The 19,727-nt window shown below is 40.8% G+C and overlaps 2 protein-coding genes across 3 annotated transcripts in view; both read right to left on the reverse strand.

Annotated features, from left to right (window-relative positions):
• The window catches only part of nipbla (NIPBL cohesin loading factor a), a 41,300-nt gene extending 37,779 nt beyond the window's left edge, over positions 1–3,521 (reverse strand). The window contains exons 1-5 of one of the 2 annotated variants that reach the window (XM_046348133.1): positions 3,159–3,521; positions 887–951; positions 593–743; positions 281–446; positions 59–159 (exon numbers count right to left, since the gene is read on the reverse strand). In XM_046348133.1, the coding sequence (XP_046204089.1) occupies positions 59–159; positions 281–446; positions 593–656 (331 nt within the window). In that variant the 5' untranslated portion in view covers positions 657–743; positions 887–951; positions 3,159–3,521. Of the gene's footprint in view, positions 1–58; positions 160–280; positions 447–592; positions 801–886; positions 952–3,158 lie in introns of both variants that reach the window. The other variant, XM_046348135.1, reaches the window with a different exon arrangement.
• Positions 3,522–17,913: 14,392 nt separating this feature from the next.
• LOC124034667 (excitatory amino acid transporter 1-like) overlaps positions 17,914–19,727 on the reverse strand; it is a 30,597-nt gene continuing 28,783 nt past the window's right edge. Inside the window, exon 10 of the mRNA XM_046348136.1 lies at positions 17,914–19,110. Coding sequence (XP_046204092.1) covers positions 18,903–19,110 — 208 coding nt within the window. The 3' untranslated portion in view covers positions 17,914–18,902. The remainder of the gene's footprint in view (positions 19,111–19,727) is intronic.

Here is a 19,727-nt window from a genome sequence, read left to right on the forward strand (position 1 = left end):
CAGTTTGTTTCGAGTAACAATTGTTTACAAAACAAAGTGGCCTTAAAAGTGTGTGTACTTTTCTCCCTGAAGATGCCGGGGTTCCTGGACAGCACCGTCTGGAGCAGCGCCGGCACGTCGCCCTCTGGCTCATCACTGCCCAGGTTGTCCTTCAGCTCTCTGTGGGGGAAAGGCAGCAGGTCATGTCAAACATGTGCTCACAGAAAGACAGAAAGACACGGCCATTGACGCAAAATATCTGCATTGTTGAACAATTAATGACTCAGGGTTGAATACTCACATGTGCTCTGTGGAAACCTGGTTAAGACCGTGGGCCAGCTGGGAGACCAGGTTCTCGTCCCGGCAGGCCAGCAGGCAGTTGACCTCCTCTGCGATCCTCCCATTGTAGAGCAGGCTTTTGGTGGTGGTGGCTGGGAGAGGAGAGGGCAGGGGTAGCTGATTCAACACTGCAACAGAGAAAGAAGAGGGACGCCGGTACAACAGACACACATATGTGTTTTATTGCGACAGTTGATCACATGATGTTACAGCTGGAAATGACTAATCTCGTGGTTCATTCTGTGTGGAAGTGAAATAGAACAGAAGGACTTACAGTCTGTAAGGCTAGCAATCCCAGCAAGAGTGGTGATGGGAACATGAGGCATATCCCCATTCATGCTGAAGGTGGGGGGGCGGGGCAGTGTGGCGATACACAGGTTGCTCAGCGTCACAGCCGCCAGACCAGTACTCACATCTCCTTTGTTCTGGAAGAGGAAAAAGACGAGGGATTCACTGTAGGCTGCTTCAAAACACAGGAGGGGCTGAAAAACATAATGCTAAACTCAATACGAGAAATAGACCATACGTGTGACTCCTAAAACGTATCATTGCAGTCCATTTGAAATACCTTTCTGTAGGGCACTGTTCTGTATGGATTGAAACCAAGGACATTTCAGGAAGAAGTCCACAAGTCTGAAGAGAAAAAAATGGCATAACATTTAATTGAAAAATGTATTGAAAAATTCAGCTAAAAAAATGATAGTGATTTAAATGTAAAAGTGTCAACTAGCTCCAAAACTCCTACTTGGCATTATGTTGCAGTTCACGTTAAAACCAATAGTGGAAAAACATATAAGTGTGGTGTTGGTGGGACATTTGGCTATGATCTCTAATAAACTGCAGTCAGAGGCTACACTCTAATCACAACACATTGCCTTCTCATTATCAACAGAACAGCTCAATGAATGGCCCAATGTTAGCCCAGGTGTTGAGTCATACTGCCACCCACTCATCAAAGCATTCACAGCCCAGAGCTGAAAAAAAACCATCAGACCAAAATAATGGCCCAAAACAAATGCAACACAACATATGTCACTGATTTGTCTCTTACAAACAGACCATGCTAAATCTATTAAGCTTTTTCATACTTAGAAAACTAGATCTATAACTGAAGTAAAAGCATTGTACACTGCTGCTACTGGCCGTTTATTATTTATGCATAGTCACTTTATCCATTGCTACATGAACAAATTACCTCGACTACACTGTATCGCCGCACACTGACTCGAAGGTACCCCCTGTAGTATATAGCCTCGATGTTATGTAATTTTATTGTTACTTTAGTTTGAAAAAAAATTACTGTAGTTTATTAAGTAAATATTTTCTTAACTATATTTCTTAAAGTGCATTGTTGGTTAAGAGCTTGTCAGTAAGCATTTCACGGTAAGTTTGTATCCGGCACATGTGACAAATAACATTTGATCTACTTGAGTCAAGGATTGTGCTGAACTACCACACTAACAATAAATGTCATGATTCATCATTTATAACAGTAGGAATCTCTCCGGGCTCCTCGGTTTAATTCAAAATATGATTTATTTGGTCCAACACTTTCTACAGGGATTTTGGACTTAGAAAGATAGAATAAATACTTAAAGTTTAGAGTTTGAAGACTAAGAAAATAATGTTTGGTGTAGCCTCAGAAGATACTGACCGATGATTTGACATAAACAAATATAATTTGTTAGTGTAATATTGAAATCTCACACACACACACACACAAAATAAACCATTTGACCCTAGCTTCCCTATACACACACATACAGTGACAGTCGTCAGTAGCCTGCCATACTACTGACAGCTGGGAGACTGACAGGCCAGAGCACAAAGGAACAGATGCAGTGATGACTTTGGGGGGGGGGGGGGGGGAGTCATCATCAATAATATTACGAGATCAACGCAATAGTGCTTGAAAACTTAAGGGGATTGTTTTTGTTGGTTGTGCATTTAAAAAACAACAACTAAATGTTTTTCCTCGATTTGTCATGTTTATGAACGATAGATAACTAGCTAACAGTACCGCGTTCGCTGATGTTCACCAAACTAATTTAATAGTAGCTAGCTAATTGCCCCACATTTCAGAGGTGAACTTTATAAAGGAGTAACGTTACGTATTGAAAACATACTAGGTGGCTAAATAAAATCCTTGGTATTTATTAACATATTTTACGTTAGCTTGCTAAATTAACGTTATGTTCTCACGCGAACCAACCAACACAATATTATCCAACTCAAATGTTGTTGATATATCGTTAGCTAACCGTCTAGCTAGTTACTGTAATCAATTAAATAATCGGGTTAGATTACGTTAGCCTAGCTAACTAGTTAGCTATTTATCTTTACTTGTGGCAGGTCGGATTAACATTCGTCAGCTAGCTAGTTAGCAAACAATAGTCGTTGCTATTTTGACTAGCAGTTAGTTACTAGCTACGTTGATCAACTACGCTAACTTTAGCTAACGTATCTAGTTAAACATAAAATCAGTAAAGCCCTTGCTAGCTAACTAGTTAGTTAGCTAACAAGCGCAGGCCTAATATCTCGACATAGTTCACTATTTTTTTATTTTTTTACCAGACAAGCGATTTGATCATTCGGGTATATAAAACGTTAGCAAGCTAGTTAACTACCTAATAGTCGGGCTCGGGGCCTACCTACGAAGCGAGCAAAACGTACAGTAGTAACGTTAGCAAGTGGCAACGATGATAAACATGGACGAGGGAGAGAAACTAGCTAACGTTAACTGGCTACGTGGGTTAGCTAATAAACAACGCGACTTTAGTTTTGAGAATTGGTATTATGAACATCAAACATTTATTGATAGTTTTTACATCACCATTTACCTTGTGATTTTTTTTGTTTTTTTTTTGTTTTTGTTGTTGCTACGCTAGGTTGTCCTGGTCTTGTGTGTCTCTCTAGCTCCCCCTTTCTTCTCTCTTGCTGCTGCTGCTCCTCCAACAGACCTCCGTTCTTGACTTGCCAGCTAACGTTAGCCGTCCAGCTAAACTAGCAGTCAACAATAATCTGGGTTGGGCAGATTCTTTCTACTTCCGTCATACGGCCCGGGTTGAACGTTTGAACGGAAGTATATCGGGGACACATTCGTTCGGTTTGAGTTTCTGTCGGTCTAAACCGACATGGATAAATCTGTGGCCAATTTCGCTTGTATATGTGTGTGGGGAGGGGGGGTTAAACAAAAATTTAAAAGTAAAAATATGACGATTGTTGCGGTGAGACTTCTCTCTTAGAACAAAATGCCGACCGGAAGTGCCGCCGACGGAGTGACCTCCATCGGCGCCAAAACGAGATGCCAAGTTTGAAGGAATCACCAGTGTGTGGCGCAAGACAAAACAAACCTGAAACAAACCCACAATCTATTTTAAATAATTGAACGTAAGTGTTTATAGATGACTATAGCACTGTTTGACAGCATGCCCCTGGCAGTCATCTACTAAACACCCTGGAATGTGTCATTTCAGATCATAGGTCGCAAGATAAATGAGACAAGAAAATATAACGTTATGTGCAGGGATTTAAAACTATCTGGGAATCCTCCAATGTAAAATCTTTGAATTCAGCGCATTTTTTTAATGTTAAAATGATTTCACTCAATTTCATTCCCAGGGGGTTTTCACTCCCATATCCCTGTTTCCATTTCCACCCCTGGTTATGGGTGATAGTGGAATGAAGGACCTTTTGTTCTTGTTGGGAATCAGTTGTATTGTTTTGTTGAATCTGGTGTGTTAACTTTAGGCTGTGACAAAAGCCTGCATGCCAATTTCTCAGGGAAGGCTTGAAGAACACTAGCTAGGCCTACATGAAGAATGTTTGCATAATTGTTTATATTTGTAATAATAGGCCTATGAAAACAATGTCATCGCATGAGGCCTGACAGTGCAGTGTGCACAAACATTATTCCATCTGTGATAAAGTGGAAGTCCTTCAACGGCTGAGGCGCAAACTCATAACCCTCAGCATAGGCCCACTCAAGAGGCATCATCAATAGGTCTACCAGTGACCCAGAAAAAACAAGGCATTTCTGGATCTGGGGCAACAGCAGGCCTACTTCTAGGTCTCATGATGCACTTATAGGCTTCTGTTACTAGGCCTACACATCCATCATTGGCCGACCCTCCATATGCTCTTTCTATTTTCAAAAGATTCAAATTTAAAGGCATATGCCCTGGAAATGTAAGCAGTGTCTAACTGTGTTACAAAGTGGTGGATAACACATTGACTTTATATAGTGTGCCAAGAGTTTCCCCTTTGTTTATGGCCATACCAGGCTGAATATGCCCGATATTGGAGGCTAAGCAGCAGGGTCGAGCCTGGTTAGTCGGGCCTGCTTTGATTGGAGACCACCTGTGAATACCAGGTGCTGTTAGCTTTTTGGCCAGTAGAGTGCATTCTTGTATTAACTAACGGAATTTCAGCAGAGGTCAGCTTTTATTTATTAATAGCAGTAATATAATGTATTTTTATTTTACTAAATGTAGCCAGTATGTGCTTAATTCCCCATCCTAATATGATCAAAATAAATTATGTAATGTGGCCGCTGTCCACTAAAGGTGGTGATGATTGTTGTGCTGTCACTGATTGCGTTGGTCAACTTGGTTATGTTAGTCTATCTCCCTTAACATTTTTGTCAGGATTCTATGTCCTTTATTTTTTTAAACTATGAATCTGTCAATCTCTATGTAAAGGATTTTTGTATTTCTGTGTATTTGACAGTCTCTCAATTGAATGAATTGAGCAATCAAATATTGAATTAGAATGTCATAAGAGGAAATGCTGGCGCAGGGAGGGAATAGCAGCATCTTGGAGCCTTCCTTCCCTGTGTTGATGTGTAGTGAGTTGCTGGCTCACATAGCGCCTGCATTGGTTTCACTCAGCTCACACGGGGAGGAAGTAGAAGGAGGAGGTGCGCAGAGATGAAGGAGAAGCATAGAGATAGATAGAGGACACATCTTTGCATCCATGCCATTATAGCGTCGGTGACCGCATGGGCAGCGCCATTGAGGCTATCTCCATTTTGAAGTAGTCAATTATCTTCTTCAAGATTGGCTGATCCCTCCTTTTCTGCCAATGAAGTTGGAAGTCCCACCCTGTTGACTACATTAAAATGGTGGAAACTCTTATTGGCGCTGCCCATGCTAACATGGCCTTTTGGCCACTAGAGGCCTCTATCATTCTTTATGAGGAGAAGCTACTTGTGAGCAACTTATACCCTGACCGGCTGGGCTACATTGGTTTCAGGAGGGGGAAGCATTTTGGAGCCTTCCTTCCCTGTGTAGATGTGTTGTAAATACTTGTGCCCTTAGTGGCTGGTCAGCTGCATTGACTTCACTTAAGTCATGCAAGGAGGAAGGAGGACCCTTACGGTGATAGGAAAGTATCCAATCGGAAGGTGTGATTACTGCAAGGAAACAGAGACAGTGGAACATGTGCTGATACAGTGTGGGGCCCAGTATGAGAGGGAAAGAGAGAGACTGAGATCCTGTTTGAGGGAGATGGGGATACAGGAATTGAGTTTAAAGGGCATACTGAGTAGAACATCGTAAAAAAAAGTGTGGGCGGAGGGAGTTAGTTGCCAACAAGACAAGTTATTTTATGGCACAGGTTTTTGTGTGGGAACCTCTCAGTCAAAGAGAAGATGTTGGATAAATTACAACACTTTGGTGGCGGACAAAACTTAATTTGACAAGGGTGAGGATGAATTGCCTGCGGTGGGAGGTGTGGTGAAGATGGCCTAGGTTGAGCCTCTTCCCAATGATGAAGAGGATTCTGGACCAGTGGGAGTGACATTTTTTTGAGAGAATGGATCCTTGCCTTCTGGCGGATCCATATGTGATGTAAGGTTGGGTTGAGAAGAGGTTGTGGACTGTTGAGTCAGGGAAAGTAACTCGAAGTGGACTCATGATGATTTCTTGTGTCTTCCGTGCAGAGGGAGCGGGCGCTCCAAACAACACACCTAGGGACAAGAACTGTGACTTGCTTTGCTCTCCGGAGCAGGGCGCCATTTAAAGGAATGTTAACTGGAGTGGCGTTAAGTGTTGAGGAGAATCAACTGAAATGGAAGATTCCCGGTGTATGTGACTTCCACCGTTTGGTGCGACGCAGACCAGGTGGAGAGCGTGCTGTAACAGAGAAGACACTGTCTGTTCGGCTGATGATCCAGAGTCTTTACCCAACCAAGTCAAGGATGTGTCAATTATCCTGTGAGAGCTGTTGTCCCGAACCCGTTACAGTGTTTTAGGTGCCAAGCTTATGATCATGTAGCAGCAGTGTGTAGGAGGGAGATTCCTAGATGTGAGAAGTGTGCAGGAGGGCATGAGACAAAGGAATGTGTAGTATTGGTGAAAAAGTTGTGTGTGTAAACTGTAGGGGTACCCATGGTGCTGGAGATCAGAGGTGTGCGGTGAGAGAAGGGCAGGTTGAGGTTGCCAAGATCAGAGAAGTACTGAAGGTGTCGTATGCTGAGGCAGTGAAGAGAGTAGTAGAGGAAGATGGTTCCAGGGTGAGGGATTCTGAGAGGATCCCTGTGAGTTGGCCGAGGCCAATAGCGAGTGATAGGAATAACATGTTCTTCAGTATGTTTGGCTTGTTAACGTCATAGCCATGGTTATTAACTGTACCACAGAAATGTAATAGAATATAGATGTTGTGGTGGCTGCTGCGGAGAAATACTTGAGATTACCATATTTTACTGCAGAAGAATTACAGGGGGTAGTGGTAGTGTTCTGTCCTCCCAGGCTGTTGGCTTGATGTAGGATTAGACAGGGTTAAATAGTGGAATGGAGTGGTGTTTTTAATGACGATTAGATATGATTAAAAAGTGGAATGGAGTGGTGTATTTTATGGGGATTAGATAGGGATAAATAGTTGAAAGGAGTGGTGTTTTAATGAGGATTAGATAGGGATAAATAGTGGAATGGAGTGGTGTTTTAATGAGGATTAGATAGGGATAAATAGTTGAAAGGAGTGGTGTTTTAAAGAGGATTAGATAGGGTTAAATAGTGGAATGGAGTGGGGTTTTCATAAGCATTAGATAGGGATAAATAGTGGAATGGAGTGGTGTTTTTATGAGGATTAGATAGAGTTAAATAGTGGAATGGAGTGGTGTTTTAATGAGGATTAGATAGGGCTAAATAGTGGAATGGGGTGGTGTTTTAATGAGGATTAGATAGGGTTAAATAGTGGAATGGAGTGGTGTTTTAATGAGGATTAGATAGGGTTAAATAGTGGAATGGAGTGGTGTTTTAATGAGGATTAGATAGGGATAAATAGTGGAATGGAGTGGTGTTTTTACAAGCATTAGATAGGGATAAATAGTGGAATGGAGTGGTGTTTTTACAAGCATTAGATAGGGATAAATAGTGGAATGGGGTGGTGTTTTAATGAGGATTAGATAGGGATAAATAGTGGAATGGGGTGGTGGCTAATAGTTAGGTAATAGTTAGGTAGTCGGCTAATAGTTAGGTAGTCTAACCAGGTTTCCATCCACTTCCCCTCCACTAACCAGGTTTCCATCCACTTCCCCTCCACTCACCAGGTTTCCATCCACTTCCCCTCCACTCACCAGGTTTCCATCCACTTCCCCCTCCACTAACCAGGTTTCCCTCCACTAACCAGGTTTCCATCCACTTCCCCTCCACTCACCAGGTTTCCATCCACTTCCCCTCCACTAACCAGGTTTCCATCCACTTCCCCTCCACTAACCAGGTTTCCCTCCACTAACCAGGTTTCCCTCCACTAACCAGGTTTCCCTCCACTTCCCCTCCACTAACCAGGTTTCCATCCACTTCCCCTCCACTAACCAGGTTTCCCTCCACTAACCAGGTTTCCATCCACTTCCCCTCCACTAACCAGGTTTCCCTCCACTAACCAGGTTTCCCTCCACTAACCAGTTTTCCCTCCACTAACCAGGCTTCCATCCACTTTCCCTCCACTAACCAGGTTTCCATCCACTTCCCCTCCACTAACCAGGTTTCCATCCACTTCCCCTCCACTAACCAGGTTTCCATCCACTAACCAGGTTTCCATCCACTTCCCCTCCACTAACCAGGTTTCCCTCCACTAACCAGGTTTCCATCCACTTCCCCTCCACTAACCAGGTTTCCCTCCACTAACCAGGTTTCCATCCACTTTCCCTCCACTAACCAGGTTTCCATCCAACCTTTTTATGCAAATAAAGTACGTCCGATTAAATAACTTCCTGCCTAATGGAAAAAGCTCATTTGTCTGTAAACTTTCCAAAACAAAATATGCTAGACAAGGTGGGATCTTTTTGTGTTGGTAAAACTAATTATGCGAGAAATGTCAGTGGAAACGCTTTTATGAGCAAATATTGACACAATAACCATAATAAGGAAGTAGGCTTGGAGTCACAGGATGACATGTTGTGTGGTCCTCCCACTACGACTCGAACCGAACGAGGAAATCATGCAGTTTATTAGGCTACAGATGAAAGTTATGATGAACCTCCCAGTGGTGGTGAATGTGAAAGAGGATGAGCTCGATGCTCCTTTCCAGTAAATCTGGAGAGTTTATTCTGGTGACATGATCATCAATCCTTGGCTGCCGTTCAGCAAATATAAATAATCTTACTATTTTGTCCATAATAACCTCATCACGTAGGCCAAGTCATTCCATGGAGGGCTGCTGGTTCATCTTCTCCTTCTTCTCCTCCTTCTTCTTCTTCTTCATTTGGCAAATCGCAACCAACTGGCAGGTGTGTACACCGCCACCTACTGTACTGGAGTGTGAGGCTGGTCACAACCTATCTGTACCCACATATTCTCTTAACTAACCCAGAATTTCTAATAAAATAAAATAATTCCCTACAAATCTCACTACGACCATCACTCCCACCCAAAATACCACCCTTTCCCGTCCAACCTCTCTGACCCTATCAAACGACCTCTCCCTTTCTACATCATACATTTCACAATATAAAAATACATGATCAACCATTTCCTCTACCATACAGCCATTACACATTCCAGGACCATGTTTCCCTATCAATTTCATAGATTAATTAAATCTCATATTCCTGCTATCATCCTATACAACATAACCTCCTCCCCATTACATGACACTTCTGTTCCCATTACATGACACTAGTTTTCTTCTGTTCCCATTACATGACACTATCTCCCGTGCAGTTTTCCTTCTGACCCCATTACATGACACTATCTCCCGTTCAGTTTTCCTTCTGTTCCCATTACATGACACTATCTCCCGTGCAGTTTTCCTTCTGTTCCCATTACATTACACTATCTCCCATGCAGATTTTGTTCAATAATGTGTCTACTACTTTCATCCCATTGTCTCTGCCAGCAATCTAACCCATTTTCCAGAGTCAATGTTTTCATTTCCTCTCTACCCAACTGCACCATTATATCCACAATATTCTTTCTCACTGCTCTTTCTGTTATTATATCAACCGTATCATTTCCATTAACTCCTGTATGAGCCGGAATCCAACAGAACTGAATTCCAATACCATGTCTTTGTAACCCAAACAACAGCATCTACCCATAAATTTTAAATCCTCACGTTCTGACGTTCCTGATCTTAAACTACACTAAACTGATGCAGAGTCCCAACATATTACTAGTCTTCTTGATTGTGCCTCCTCTCTCCATTGGACTCCAACAATTATAGCAACCATTTCTGTTGAATATACAGATAAATCATTTGTTAGTCTCTTGCATAGATTAATATAGAAATCAGAAATGAATAGACCTGCTCCTGTCTTCCCATTCATGAGATCCTTTGAACCATCTGTATACACTGCAAGACAAGAATAAAACATATTACTACTATATTGACCCACTATTGTTCCTACATTATCTTCTTCACACCACTGTTTCTTTTCTTCTGTCAGGCTCAGATCAACATGTGGTCTTGTATAAAACCACAGTGGCACATTTCCTATTGCCACAGATGGCCTTATAACAACATATCTGAGTCCATATTCATCAACCCTTTTTCCAATCTCTGGGCCAAAGCCTCTCTTTTGATATTGTTCATATTCCCAGCACTCTTCCAGTACTGACAGTATATGATGGTCTACCATACTACCCTTCAATCCAGTATGCCAGGGCTGGCTCAACTCTTCTAAGGGATAGTGGCATTTACCCAGTATCTACTTGTAAAGCCTCAGTTTTAAATGCACCACCGCACATCCTGAATGCACCACCGCACATCCTGAATGCACTCGCTTGCATCCTATACTATTGACATCACTTCCTTCATTGGCAAAGCTTTGGTCCTCTCAGTACTAACTTTAACGAATGCATCAAGGCTGGTTCTTCATTTTCTGAATCTACTCTGGTGTGGCCTTAATAGACCCCTATGTCCCAGATAATACATCAATCTGCCTACAATCCTGCTGGATTTAGGTTTTTCCTTTCAATTAAGACCTAAAGAACCAGGTGAGGGGAATTCCTTACTAATTAGTGACCTTAATTCATCAATCAAGTACAAGGGAGGAGAGAAAACAGACAACCGGCCCTCCGTGGAATGAGTTTGACACGTGCTGTAGGCTATACCTGCACTGTATCTGTTAGCTGATAGCTAAGGCACGTGTCGTACCAAAGTGGGAGCATTCGCTACAGCTTAAAACTCTTCCTTTTTTGTCTGACAACACCATCAGCTGAAAATATGATGGAAACCCATTACACATTTTTTTTTAACAGGTACATTTTCTATTTGTTTATTTTATTTAACCTTTATTTAACTAGGCAAGTCAGTTAAGAACAAATTCTTATTCACAATGACGGCCAAACCCTCACCCTAACCCGGACAACGCTGGGCCAATTATGCGCCGCCCTATGGGACTCCCGATCACAGCTGGTTGTGATACAGCCCTGGATCGAACCCGGGTCTGTAGTGATGCTTCTTGGCTTGCGATACAGTGCCTTAGACCGCTGCGCCACTCGGTCCCCAAAAGTGGTTTGATGGAAACACATCTCTGGAGGGAAAGTGTGCAGACTGTTTTTATGCAGATTTGTGAATATTCACGTTAAAGTCTGTCACCAGTTGGATGGAAACCTAGCTCATGAAACCGCTCGCATGTGCTGTGTGCATTTTACAATGTTTTTTCTTGTTTTTTCTTCATTCCCCCTACATGCTGGGTTCTTAACACCTCTATCTAGACTCCCACTGGGAGGAGGAGGAAGATGCATATTCAAGGAGGAAGGAGTAGCATCCTCGAAGGAGGGACATGTATATATGAAATATATATGTCAAAAATGTGATGTGAAAATATATACTTCCACACTATGAGGTTGGTATAATACTGTGAAATTGTGATAATTATGATAATGCCCTTTTAGTGTTTAATTGTTATTATTTTTATTTCACCTTTATTTAACCAGGTCGGCTAGTTACTAGAATTGACAGATGTGGAAAATGAAAAACCCAGTGGAATATCAGAATTTCTGCCTGACAGGCCCAGTGGGCAGCGGCTGTAGAGTTCTGCCTGACAGACCCAGTGGACAGCGGCTGTAAAGTTCTGTCTGACAGGCCCAGTGGACAGCGGCTGTAGAGTTCTGCCTGACAGGCCCAGTGGGCAGCGGCTGTAGAGTTCTGCCTGACAGGCCCAGTGGACAGCGGCTGTAAAGTTCTGTCTGACAGGCCCAGTGGACAGCGGCTGTAGAGTTCTGTCTGACAGGCCCAGTGGGCAGCGGCAGTAGAGTTCTGTCGACAGGCCCAGTGGGCAGCAGCTGTAGAGTTCTGTCTGACAGGCCCAGTGGACAGCGGCTGTAGAGTTCTGTCTGACAGACCCAGTGGGCAGCGGCTGTAGAGTTCTGTCTGACAAGTGAAGAAGCAGTTTTAAACATGTCCTCAAGATGTCAGCAAAAACCCAATTTATTCACACGTGTCAAAGCAACGTTCTAATCAGTTCCTGATTAATTTGGGCCTTACTTACACACTCCAACAGAACCACATTGTGATGTGGCACCTCCAGTTTCTCCCCTTCACATGACCATATGTCATATATTGTCCATTTGGGATACGTGTTGAGTGGGAATCTACACTCTGATATTAGAAACCACACTCTGTTACAGGCTTATGTTCATATCAATTTCATTCTGTAGCTGCATGAATTACACTTTTTGATTGGTGATGAGTATTTTACCCTGTGCCCATAGAGGGTGAATGTCCATTTTTATTCTTCAAAATTGTGAATTTGAACCTGCTGCATGTTACATAGTGCTGTCCAGGGGGAGTACTTGTACATCAAGCTGCCTCACACTGCACAAACATATACAATGAGCTCCAAGAGTATTGGGAGTGTGACACATTTTGTTGTTGTTTTGGCTCTCTACTCCACACTTTGGATTTGAAATGATACAATGACTATGAGGTTAAAGTGCAGACTGTCAGCTCTAAGTTGAGGGTATTTTCATCCATATCGGGTGAACCATTTAGACATTACAGCACTTGTTGTACAATCGTGAATAATGATGAGTGAGAAAGTTACAGACACACAAATATCATACCCGAAGACAGGCTAACCTCTAACCATTACAATAACAGGGGAGGTTAGTATTTGGGGGGATATGATGATATTTGTGGGTCTAACTTTCTCACTCATCATTATTCACGATTCATTCAAGACTATCCATAATCATGGTAGCATCCAGGGGCGTAGGCATGGGTGGGCACAGGCCCACCCACTGGCGAGCCAGGCCCTGCCAGGCTCAGATTGAACAAAAACTAAAAATATACACATTTACATATATATATATATAAATATATATAAATATATATACAGTACTGTGCAAAAGCTTTAGGAAGTTGTGAAAAAATGCTGTAAAGTAAAGAATGCTTTAAAAAATAGACATGTTTTGAAGGCAAAGGCTGGTCACAACAAATATGGATTTGATTGAGATTTTTCTTCTATTAACTCACTTTGCATTTAGTTAATTGATAAATATAATCTATTAACATGTCTATTTTTGAAAGCATTCTTACTTTACAGCATTTGTTCACACCTGCCTAAATCTTTTGCACAGTACTGTATATACACTCCTCTCGCTACATTTAAAACCTGTATTTCTATGCCGACGTGGGTATCATCAATTTGAAGAATATCAGATCACATGATTGTTTAAAGAAGAAGATAAAAGTAGAGAAAAGGACAGGTGATAAACACGAGGACACACAAAATGACACAGGTCTTTTAAGGTCCATGTTTTATTAAAAACTATACAAATAAAAATCTACATTTCCTCTCAGTTTTTTGGGGGGATTTTTATGTTTGTTGTTAATTATTTGAGGCGCAAACAAACAAACATATTCAAACATGACACCAAAATCAATTGTATGAAACTCGTTCAATCTTTTCAAAAGTTTGTTTCACATAGCTTCCACTTATTAGCCGGTGTAGATAGATATGGCATTTGGGAATGGTTCCTAAATGACACACTATTCCCTATGTAGTGCACTACTTTTGACCAGGGCCCATTGTGCTCTGGCCAAAAATAGTGTAATATAAATAGGTTACTACGTATATAGGGACTGGGGTGCCATTTGGGACACACAGGGAGTTGTTTAATAGCTAGAGAGGCTCTTAATAGCTTGGGAGATTCTTAATAGCTTAATAGCTAGGGGGTTCTTAATAGCTAGGGGGTTCTTAATAGCTAGGGGGTTCTCAATAGCTAGGGGGTTCTTAATAGCTAGGTGGTTCTTCTAGTTCTCAAAGGAATGTCTTTACAGAAACTTCACAGCCATCATCCTCCTAAAGTCATCTTTTACTCTTCAAATTCTATATATACATATATCAAAAACTTTTTTTCTATACAAAACAATTTCTATCAAAGACATTGAGAAGAAATATAAAATTCTCACTATATGAGTTTTAGAGCGTGATTACATGTTCTATTAGTTCATTCAATTTTCATGTTAATTCAAGTTGTATTTGTCGCACCTTTTGGGTATGTCACATAACAACCACACTCAATTCTACATTCTAGATTTTGTTCTGCCCAATCATTACGACAGTATAACCATAGAACTGGGAAGTACAATTTAATAGGATCTCGATTAGAATAATAGACTGAAAAGTTTAAAAGCAGAAAAGTACCAATTACCTTTAGTGCTCTATTTACAGCTGGCTCTAAGGAGGCGCGAGTGTCAAAGGCATGTTAGTTTGCAATTTCCTCGTGTAAAAACTGTCGCACTGGCATTTTCCAGGCCTCATGCCAGGCAATTTAGCTGTTTTACATCAGCTCGATGGCGCTGAGGTGGTGGTGGTGGTGGGGGGGGAATGCCAATATTTCATGTGTGTCCTTAAAAACGAGCGCAAGTGACAATTTTAACAGTTCTAAAGGGACGTTTTAAGACCCACAAAAAGCAGGTGTTAACATGTAACAGAGTTGATAATGGAATGGATGTTGAGAGAGGACGTGCAGCCTATCCGGCCATGACGCACAGTGCCCATAGAAGGAAAGCTGTGCCTTTTGTGCTGGTGAATCTCATATTGATAAACATTTAAAAAACGATTGGTTCTATCCCCCTATTTCGTTTAATTTGCTAGAAAACCAAGCACAACATATCCTCCCTTTAATCAAGGCTGGTTTAGCAGGATTACATTGGTCCTGCTTTTTATCCTGGACATTATCCAAGTAGCTTATGATTAAAGGTGCTTGAAATGGTCTATCCATCCCTTCTCCTATTACCGAAGATACGCTCCTCCAAATGATTCAGTCCTTCTATAATGTTATGTCAATGGGCGATTTTTGGAGAATCTACCTCGCACATAGGGAACGATACAATTGACAGGAATCTAGTATTTCGTTTACTGTAGATGTGCAAATGTTATGAGTGAAGACATTTAGGCCTGCGTGTGCACACAGTACCATGGAACGAAAGAAGCGATTTATGATATCATGCTTCTGACCCGATCATATTTAAAAAATATTGTTGTTTGAAAAACGTGTTTAACGTTTAACGTTGTTTAACGTGTTGTTTAACGTTTAGCGTTGTTTAACGTGTTGTTTAACGTTGTTTAACGTATTATTGAGATTCACCTTCCATGTGTTTATGGTGAGGCTGGTTTAAGGCTCAAATGCAATGCAATTTAATCTGCTATTTCTGGAGAAGTGCAAATATGATCTGTGAGATGGTTCCATAATGTTTACAGAACATTACATTTGCGAGCAGTATAACGGTGAGCGGACATGACCCTTTTCTCTTCATAATGGATCTTTATCCCGTTTGGATGCGCGTAAAACCCTCCATAGTCTAAATTGCCTTGTCTGTATTATACGCCCAACGCAGCAATTGCGGTGCCTGTAACTGTATTTAAACATAGCCTATTTAAAACAAGTTATGGTTCCATTTGTATTAGAATTTGATTAGAATGATATACTGTCTTCTTTGGCTATATCAATATCCTAGGGAATGTAATATCACTTTTTGACTACGTTTTGCATGTCCATGTCCAGCATGAAATAAACAGTACGCCTCGCCCCTATTTTAGTGAGAACGCTACAGCCTATGTTAACAATGTATTTCCATATTGAAGAAATGCAACTAGATCAATGTGGACTGCAAACATGTTCAACATATTTAGCTAATATTGGGGCAGGCTATTTAAGGAACTAGGTTATAATGGGACTAACATTCGAATTCGAGTTGACGACAACACAATACATAAAAGACGGTAAATGCACAACTTGAAGCAACCATGGAGCATGTTCTGATTGGCCAGTGAGGGGCCAAGTCTCGACACACCACAACTGGATCTTTCATCAAAATCCTGCCCTTTCATGTCACCGCCAGCTATTGGGCTCATTGCATTTACGTTTGTTAAAATAGAGCCCTTAGACGTCAAGGGTTTCAGTATCAAATCATGAAACGTGTTCAACTGTAATAGGGATCCCTGTAATGTCTTTACACAAAAAGGCATGACCAAAATTGTAACATACAGAAATTGTTTATATTTTTGGTACGATTATGATTATGTGAAAATGTCATACTGTTCAACTCCCACCTCAAGTTGAAACTAATATTTTGGCAGTTTTACAAAGAAAAACCTCAATCTAAAAAAGCTCTGATGCAAAGGGTTTGGCAACCTCTTCTGGTTTGTCAGCCGTAAAAAAAAAATAATGACAAAAGCAAGAATGAAAGACCACATAATTTCACATCTGACTTATCAAAAATAAATCATCTCTGTCAAACTGTTGAACTTTAAACACCATAAAAGGGTATGGTAAAGGCATCTTTTAGAAGAGTGGCAGGGACTCTTAGTTATTCCCTACCCAGAAAACAGGGGATGTACTGAGGACAATCCACTCTGTTCCCAGTTAGGTTCCTTAAGGGTTTGGGATGGTCCCAAGGGAACATTCTCTGGGGGACCTTTTTATAGTTCCTAGTTTGTCCTGAGGACGTTTTTAGGACGTTGTGTCATGGTAGCCCGAAGGTCCCCTGAACATTCTTGGGATGTTGTGTCATGGTCCCCTGGAAGTTTATGTCACGTGATGGTCCCATGTGTCATAAACCGTTATAAGTAATATAACGATATGGCGGTTTTCAGGTAAGTGGTAGGCTGTTCATCTAAAATAGTGTAAAAAATATATAATCAATGATTACATTTGACATGATCACTTCTTACTGACTATATGACCCCAACTTCATTTCTAACTCACAACCTCTGGATTTAGGATATGCTGATCAGGGGATGATGTGTAATGAAACTACAGGGGAGAACATTTCTTTGCGACCTTTAGGGGACGAACAGAAAACTAGACAAAAACCTCCAGGAGGGACCATGACACAACATCATGACAACTTTAGGCGATCATTTTGTGACATCCTGGGGATGTCCTAATGACTCATTATTGTTTGCTGGGTATCTATTTCAGAAGTTCAACATTTTATGTATTTAATTCATACTAGGCACTTAAAACCATTGATTTACAGTAGGGTCCGAAATGGTTGACACCCATAAAGATCATTGGTGTAAAGTACTTAAGTAAAAATACTTTAAAGTACTATTTAAGTCGTTTTTTTTGGGGGGGAATCTCTACATTACTATTTATATTTTTGCCTCCTTTTACTTCACTACATTGCTAAAGAAAATAATGTACTTTTTACTCCATACATTTTCCCTGACACCCAAAAGTACTCGTTACATTTTGACAGGAAAATGGTCCAATTCACACACTTATCAAGAGAACATCCCTGGTGATCCGTACTGCCTCTGATCTGGCGGACTCATTAAACACAAACGCTTCGTTTGTAAATTACGTTTGAGTGTGCCCCTGGCTATCCGTCAATAAAAAATAAAATAATAAATTGTGCTGTTTGGATTTCTTAATGTAAGGACTGTGAATTGGTTTATTTTTATTTTTTATTTTACCTTTATTTAACTAGGCAAGTCAGTTAAGAACAAATTCTTATTTTCAATGACGGCCTAGGAACAGTGGGTTAACTGCCTGTTCAGGGGCAGAACAACAGATTTTCACCTTGTCAGCTCGGGGATTTGAGCCATACTTTTACTTTTGATACTTAACTACATTTGATCAATTCCTTTTACTTTCGATACTTAAGTATATTATAAACCAAATACTTGTAGACTTTTACTCAAGTAGTATTTTACTGGGTGACTTTTTACTTGAGTCATTTTCTACGAAGGTATCTTTACTTTTACTCAAGTATGACAATTGAGTACTTGTATCACCACTGTTAAAGATGAGCAAAAATACTGTTTAAAATAATTAAAATACTGAGCTATGTTGTATGCTCCATTTCTTTTAAAAATTATATTATTTTGTACTTATACAATTGCTCAGAGAAATCGGATATTGTTTAACGAGTGATATATATATATATATATATATATTCTTTTTTTTACCTCCCCTTGCGAAAATAATGACATTGAGCCTTTTTCTAAAAATGTGTTATAAGATTGGAGAACACATTGGGATCTTCGACCATTCCTCCGTACAGAATCTTTCCAGATCCTTGATATCCTTTGTCTGCACTTATGGCCTGCCCTCTTCAATTCAAACCACAGGTATTTTCATGTCAGTCCATGAGCGCAAGATCCCTCCCAATGTGTTCTCCAACTCATAAAATATTTGATCAAAAGGCTCAGTGTAGTTATCCTCACAAGGTATTGAAAACAGGGGTGTCAATTATTTTGACCCTTACTTTAAAAAAAAAAAGAATACACGACTTGTTCAACAAAATCTATTTTTTTCCCGCACAATTCTATAAGTATAAAATAATATTACTTTCCTTTTTTGTGCATACAATATAACTCAGTAATTTAATTACTTATTTGATACGGTCATTTTAGTTGATTTTTATCAACGGTGTTAATGATTTCAGACCCCACTGTATCTTCTTGATTAGATCAATATCAATAAGTTATTCAATGAAATCTAATCAGCACGAACGGCTGCAGAAATCTTGATCAAATCAAATACATCTTGTACATACTCTTGGTTCAGCTTCTTGGTCTAAACAAACACTATCATTTTTTTGGGTTGTGTTTTGAGGATTGATATGGGTTGCTTCCCTTTACCATGGGATTAAAAACACCACAGTGGTCAAACTGTTTGGTGCTACATCTTGGTCTCACTGACTGGAGGCTTCTCGTTTTCATGCTCGTTCTCGTGGGCGATGAGCTGGTATGATTTCTTGTCTTTCTCCTCCACCACAGAGTTCCCCATCTCCGCATCCTTGGATTGTAACTCATGACGAGACAGATACTCAACAATACCTGTGCCAATCGAGTCTCCCAGCACGTTAGTGGTGGTACGCAACCTGTCTCTGTATAAAATGGAGGGAGGCCAGTTGTTAGAGATAATATACCGTACAGAAGGGGAATGTAACACTCAGAATATTACTCTTTCAGCTTTCCTACGAGGGACTCATTTTCTAAAAAAAAAATATTTCACATACTTGTGGACATAATTTGTATTTAATAGGATTTATTAGGGATGCCCATTACGTCCTGCCAAGGCAGCAGCTATTCTACCTGGGGTTTATTAGGGATGTCCATTAGTTCCTGTCAAGGCAGCAGCTACACTTCCTGTGGTTTATTAGGGATGTCCATTAGTTCCTGCCAAGGCAGCAGCTATTGGTTTATTAGGGATGCTACCTGGGGTTTCTACCTGGGGTTTATTAGGGATGTCCATTAGTTCCTGTCAAGGCAGCAGCTATTCTACCTGGGGTTTATTAGGGATGTCCATTAGTTCCTGCCAAGGCAGCAGCTATTCTACCTGGGGTTTATTAGGGATGTCCATTAGTTCCTGCCAAGGCAGCAGCTATTCTACCTGGGGTTTATTAGGGATGTCCATTAGTTCCTGTCAAGGCAGCAGCTATTCTACCTGGGGTTTATTAGGGATGTCCATTAGTTCCTGTCAAGGCAGCAGCTACACTTCCTG

Source organism: Oncorhynchus gorbuscha, linkage group LG04, assembly GCF_021184085.1.
Source record: "Oncorhynchus gorbuscha isolate QuinsamMale2020 ecotype Even-year linkage group LG04, OgorEven_v1.0, whole genome shotgun sequence".
NCBI classification, from domain to species: domain Eukaryota; kingdom Metazoa; phylum Chordata; class Actinopteri; order Salmoniformes; family Salmonidae; genus Oncorhynchus; species Oncorhynchus gorbuscha.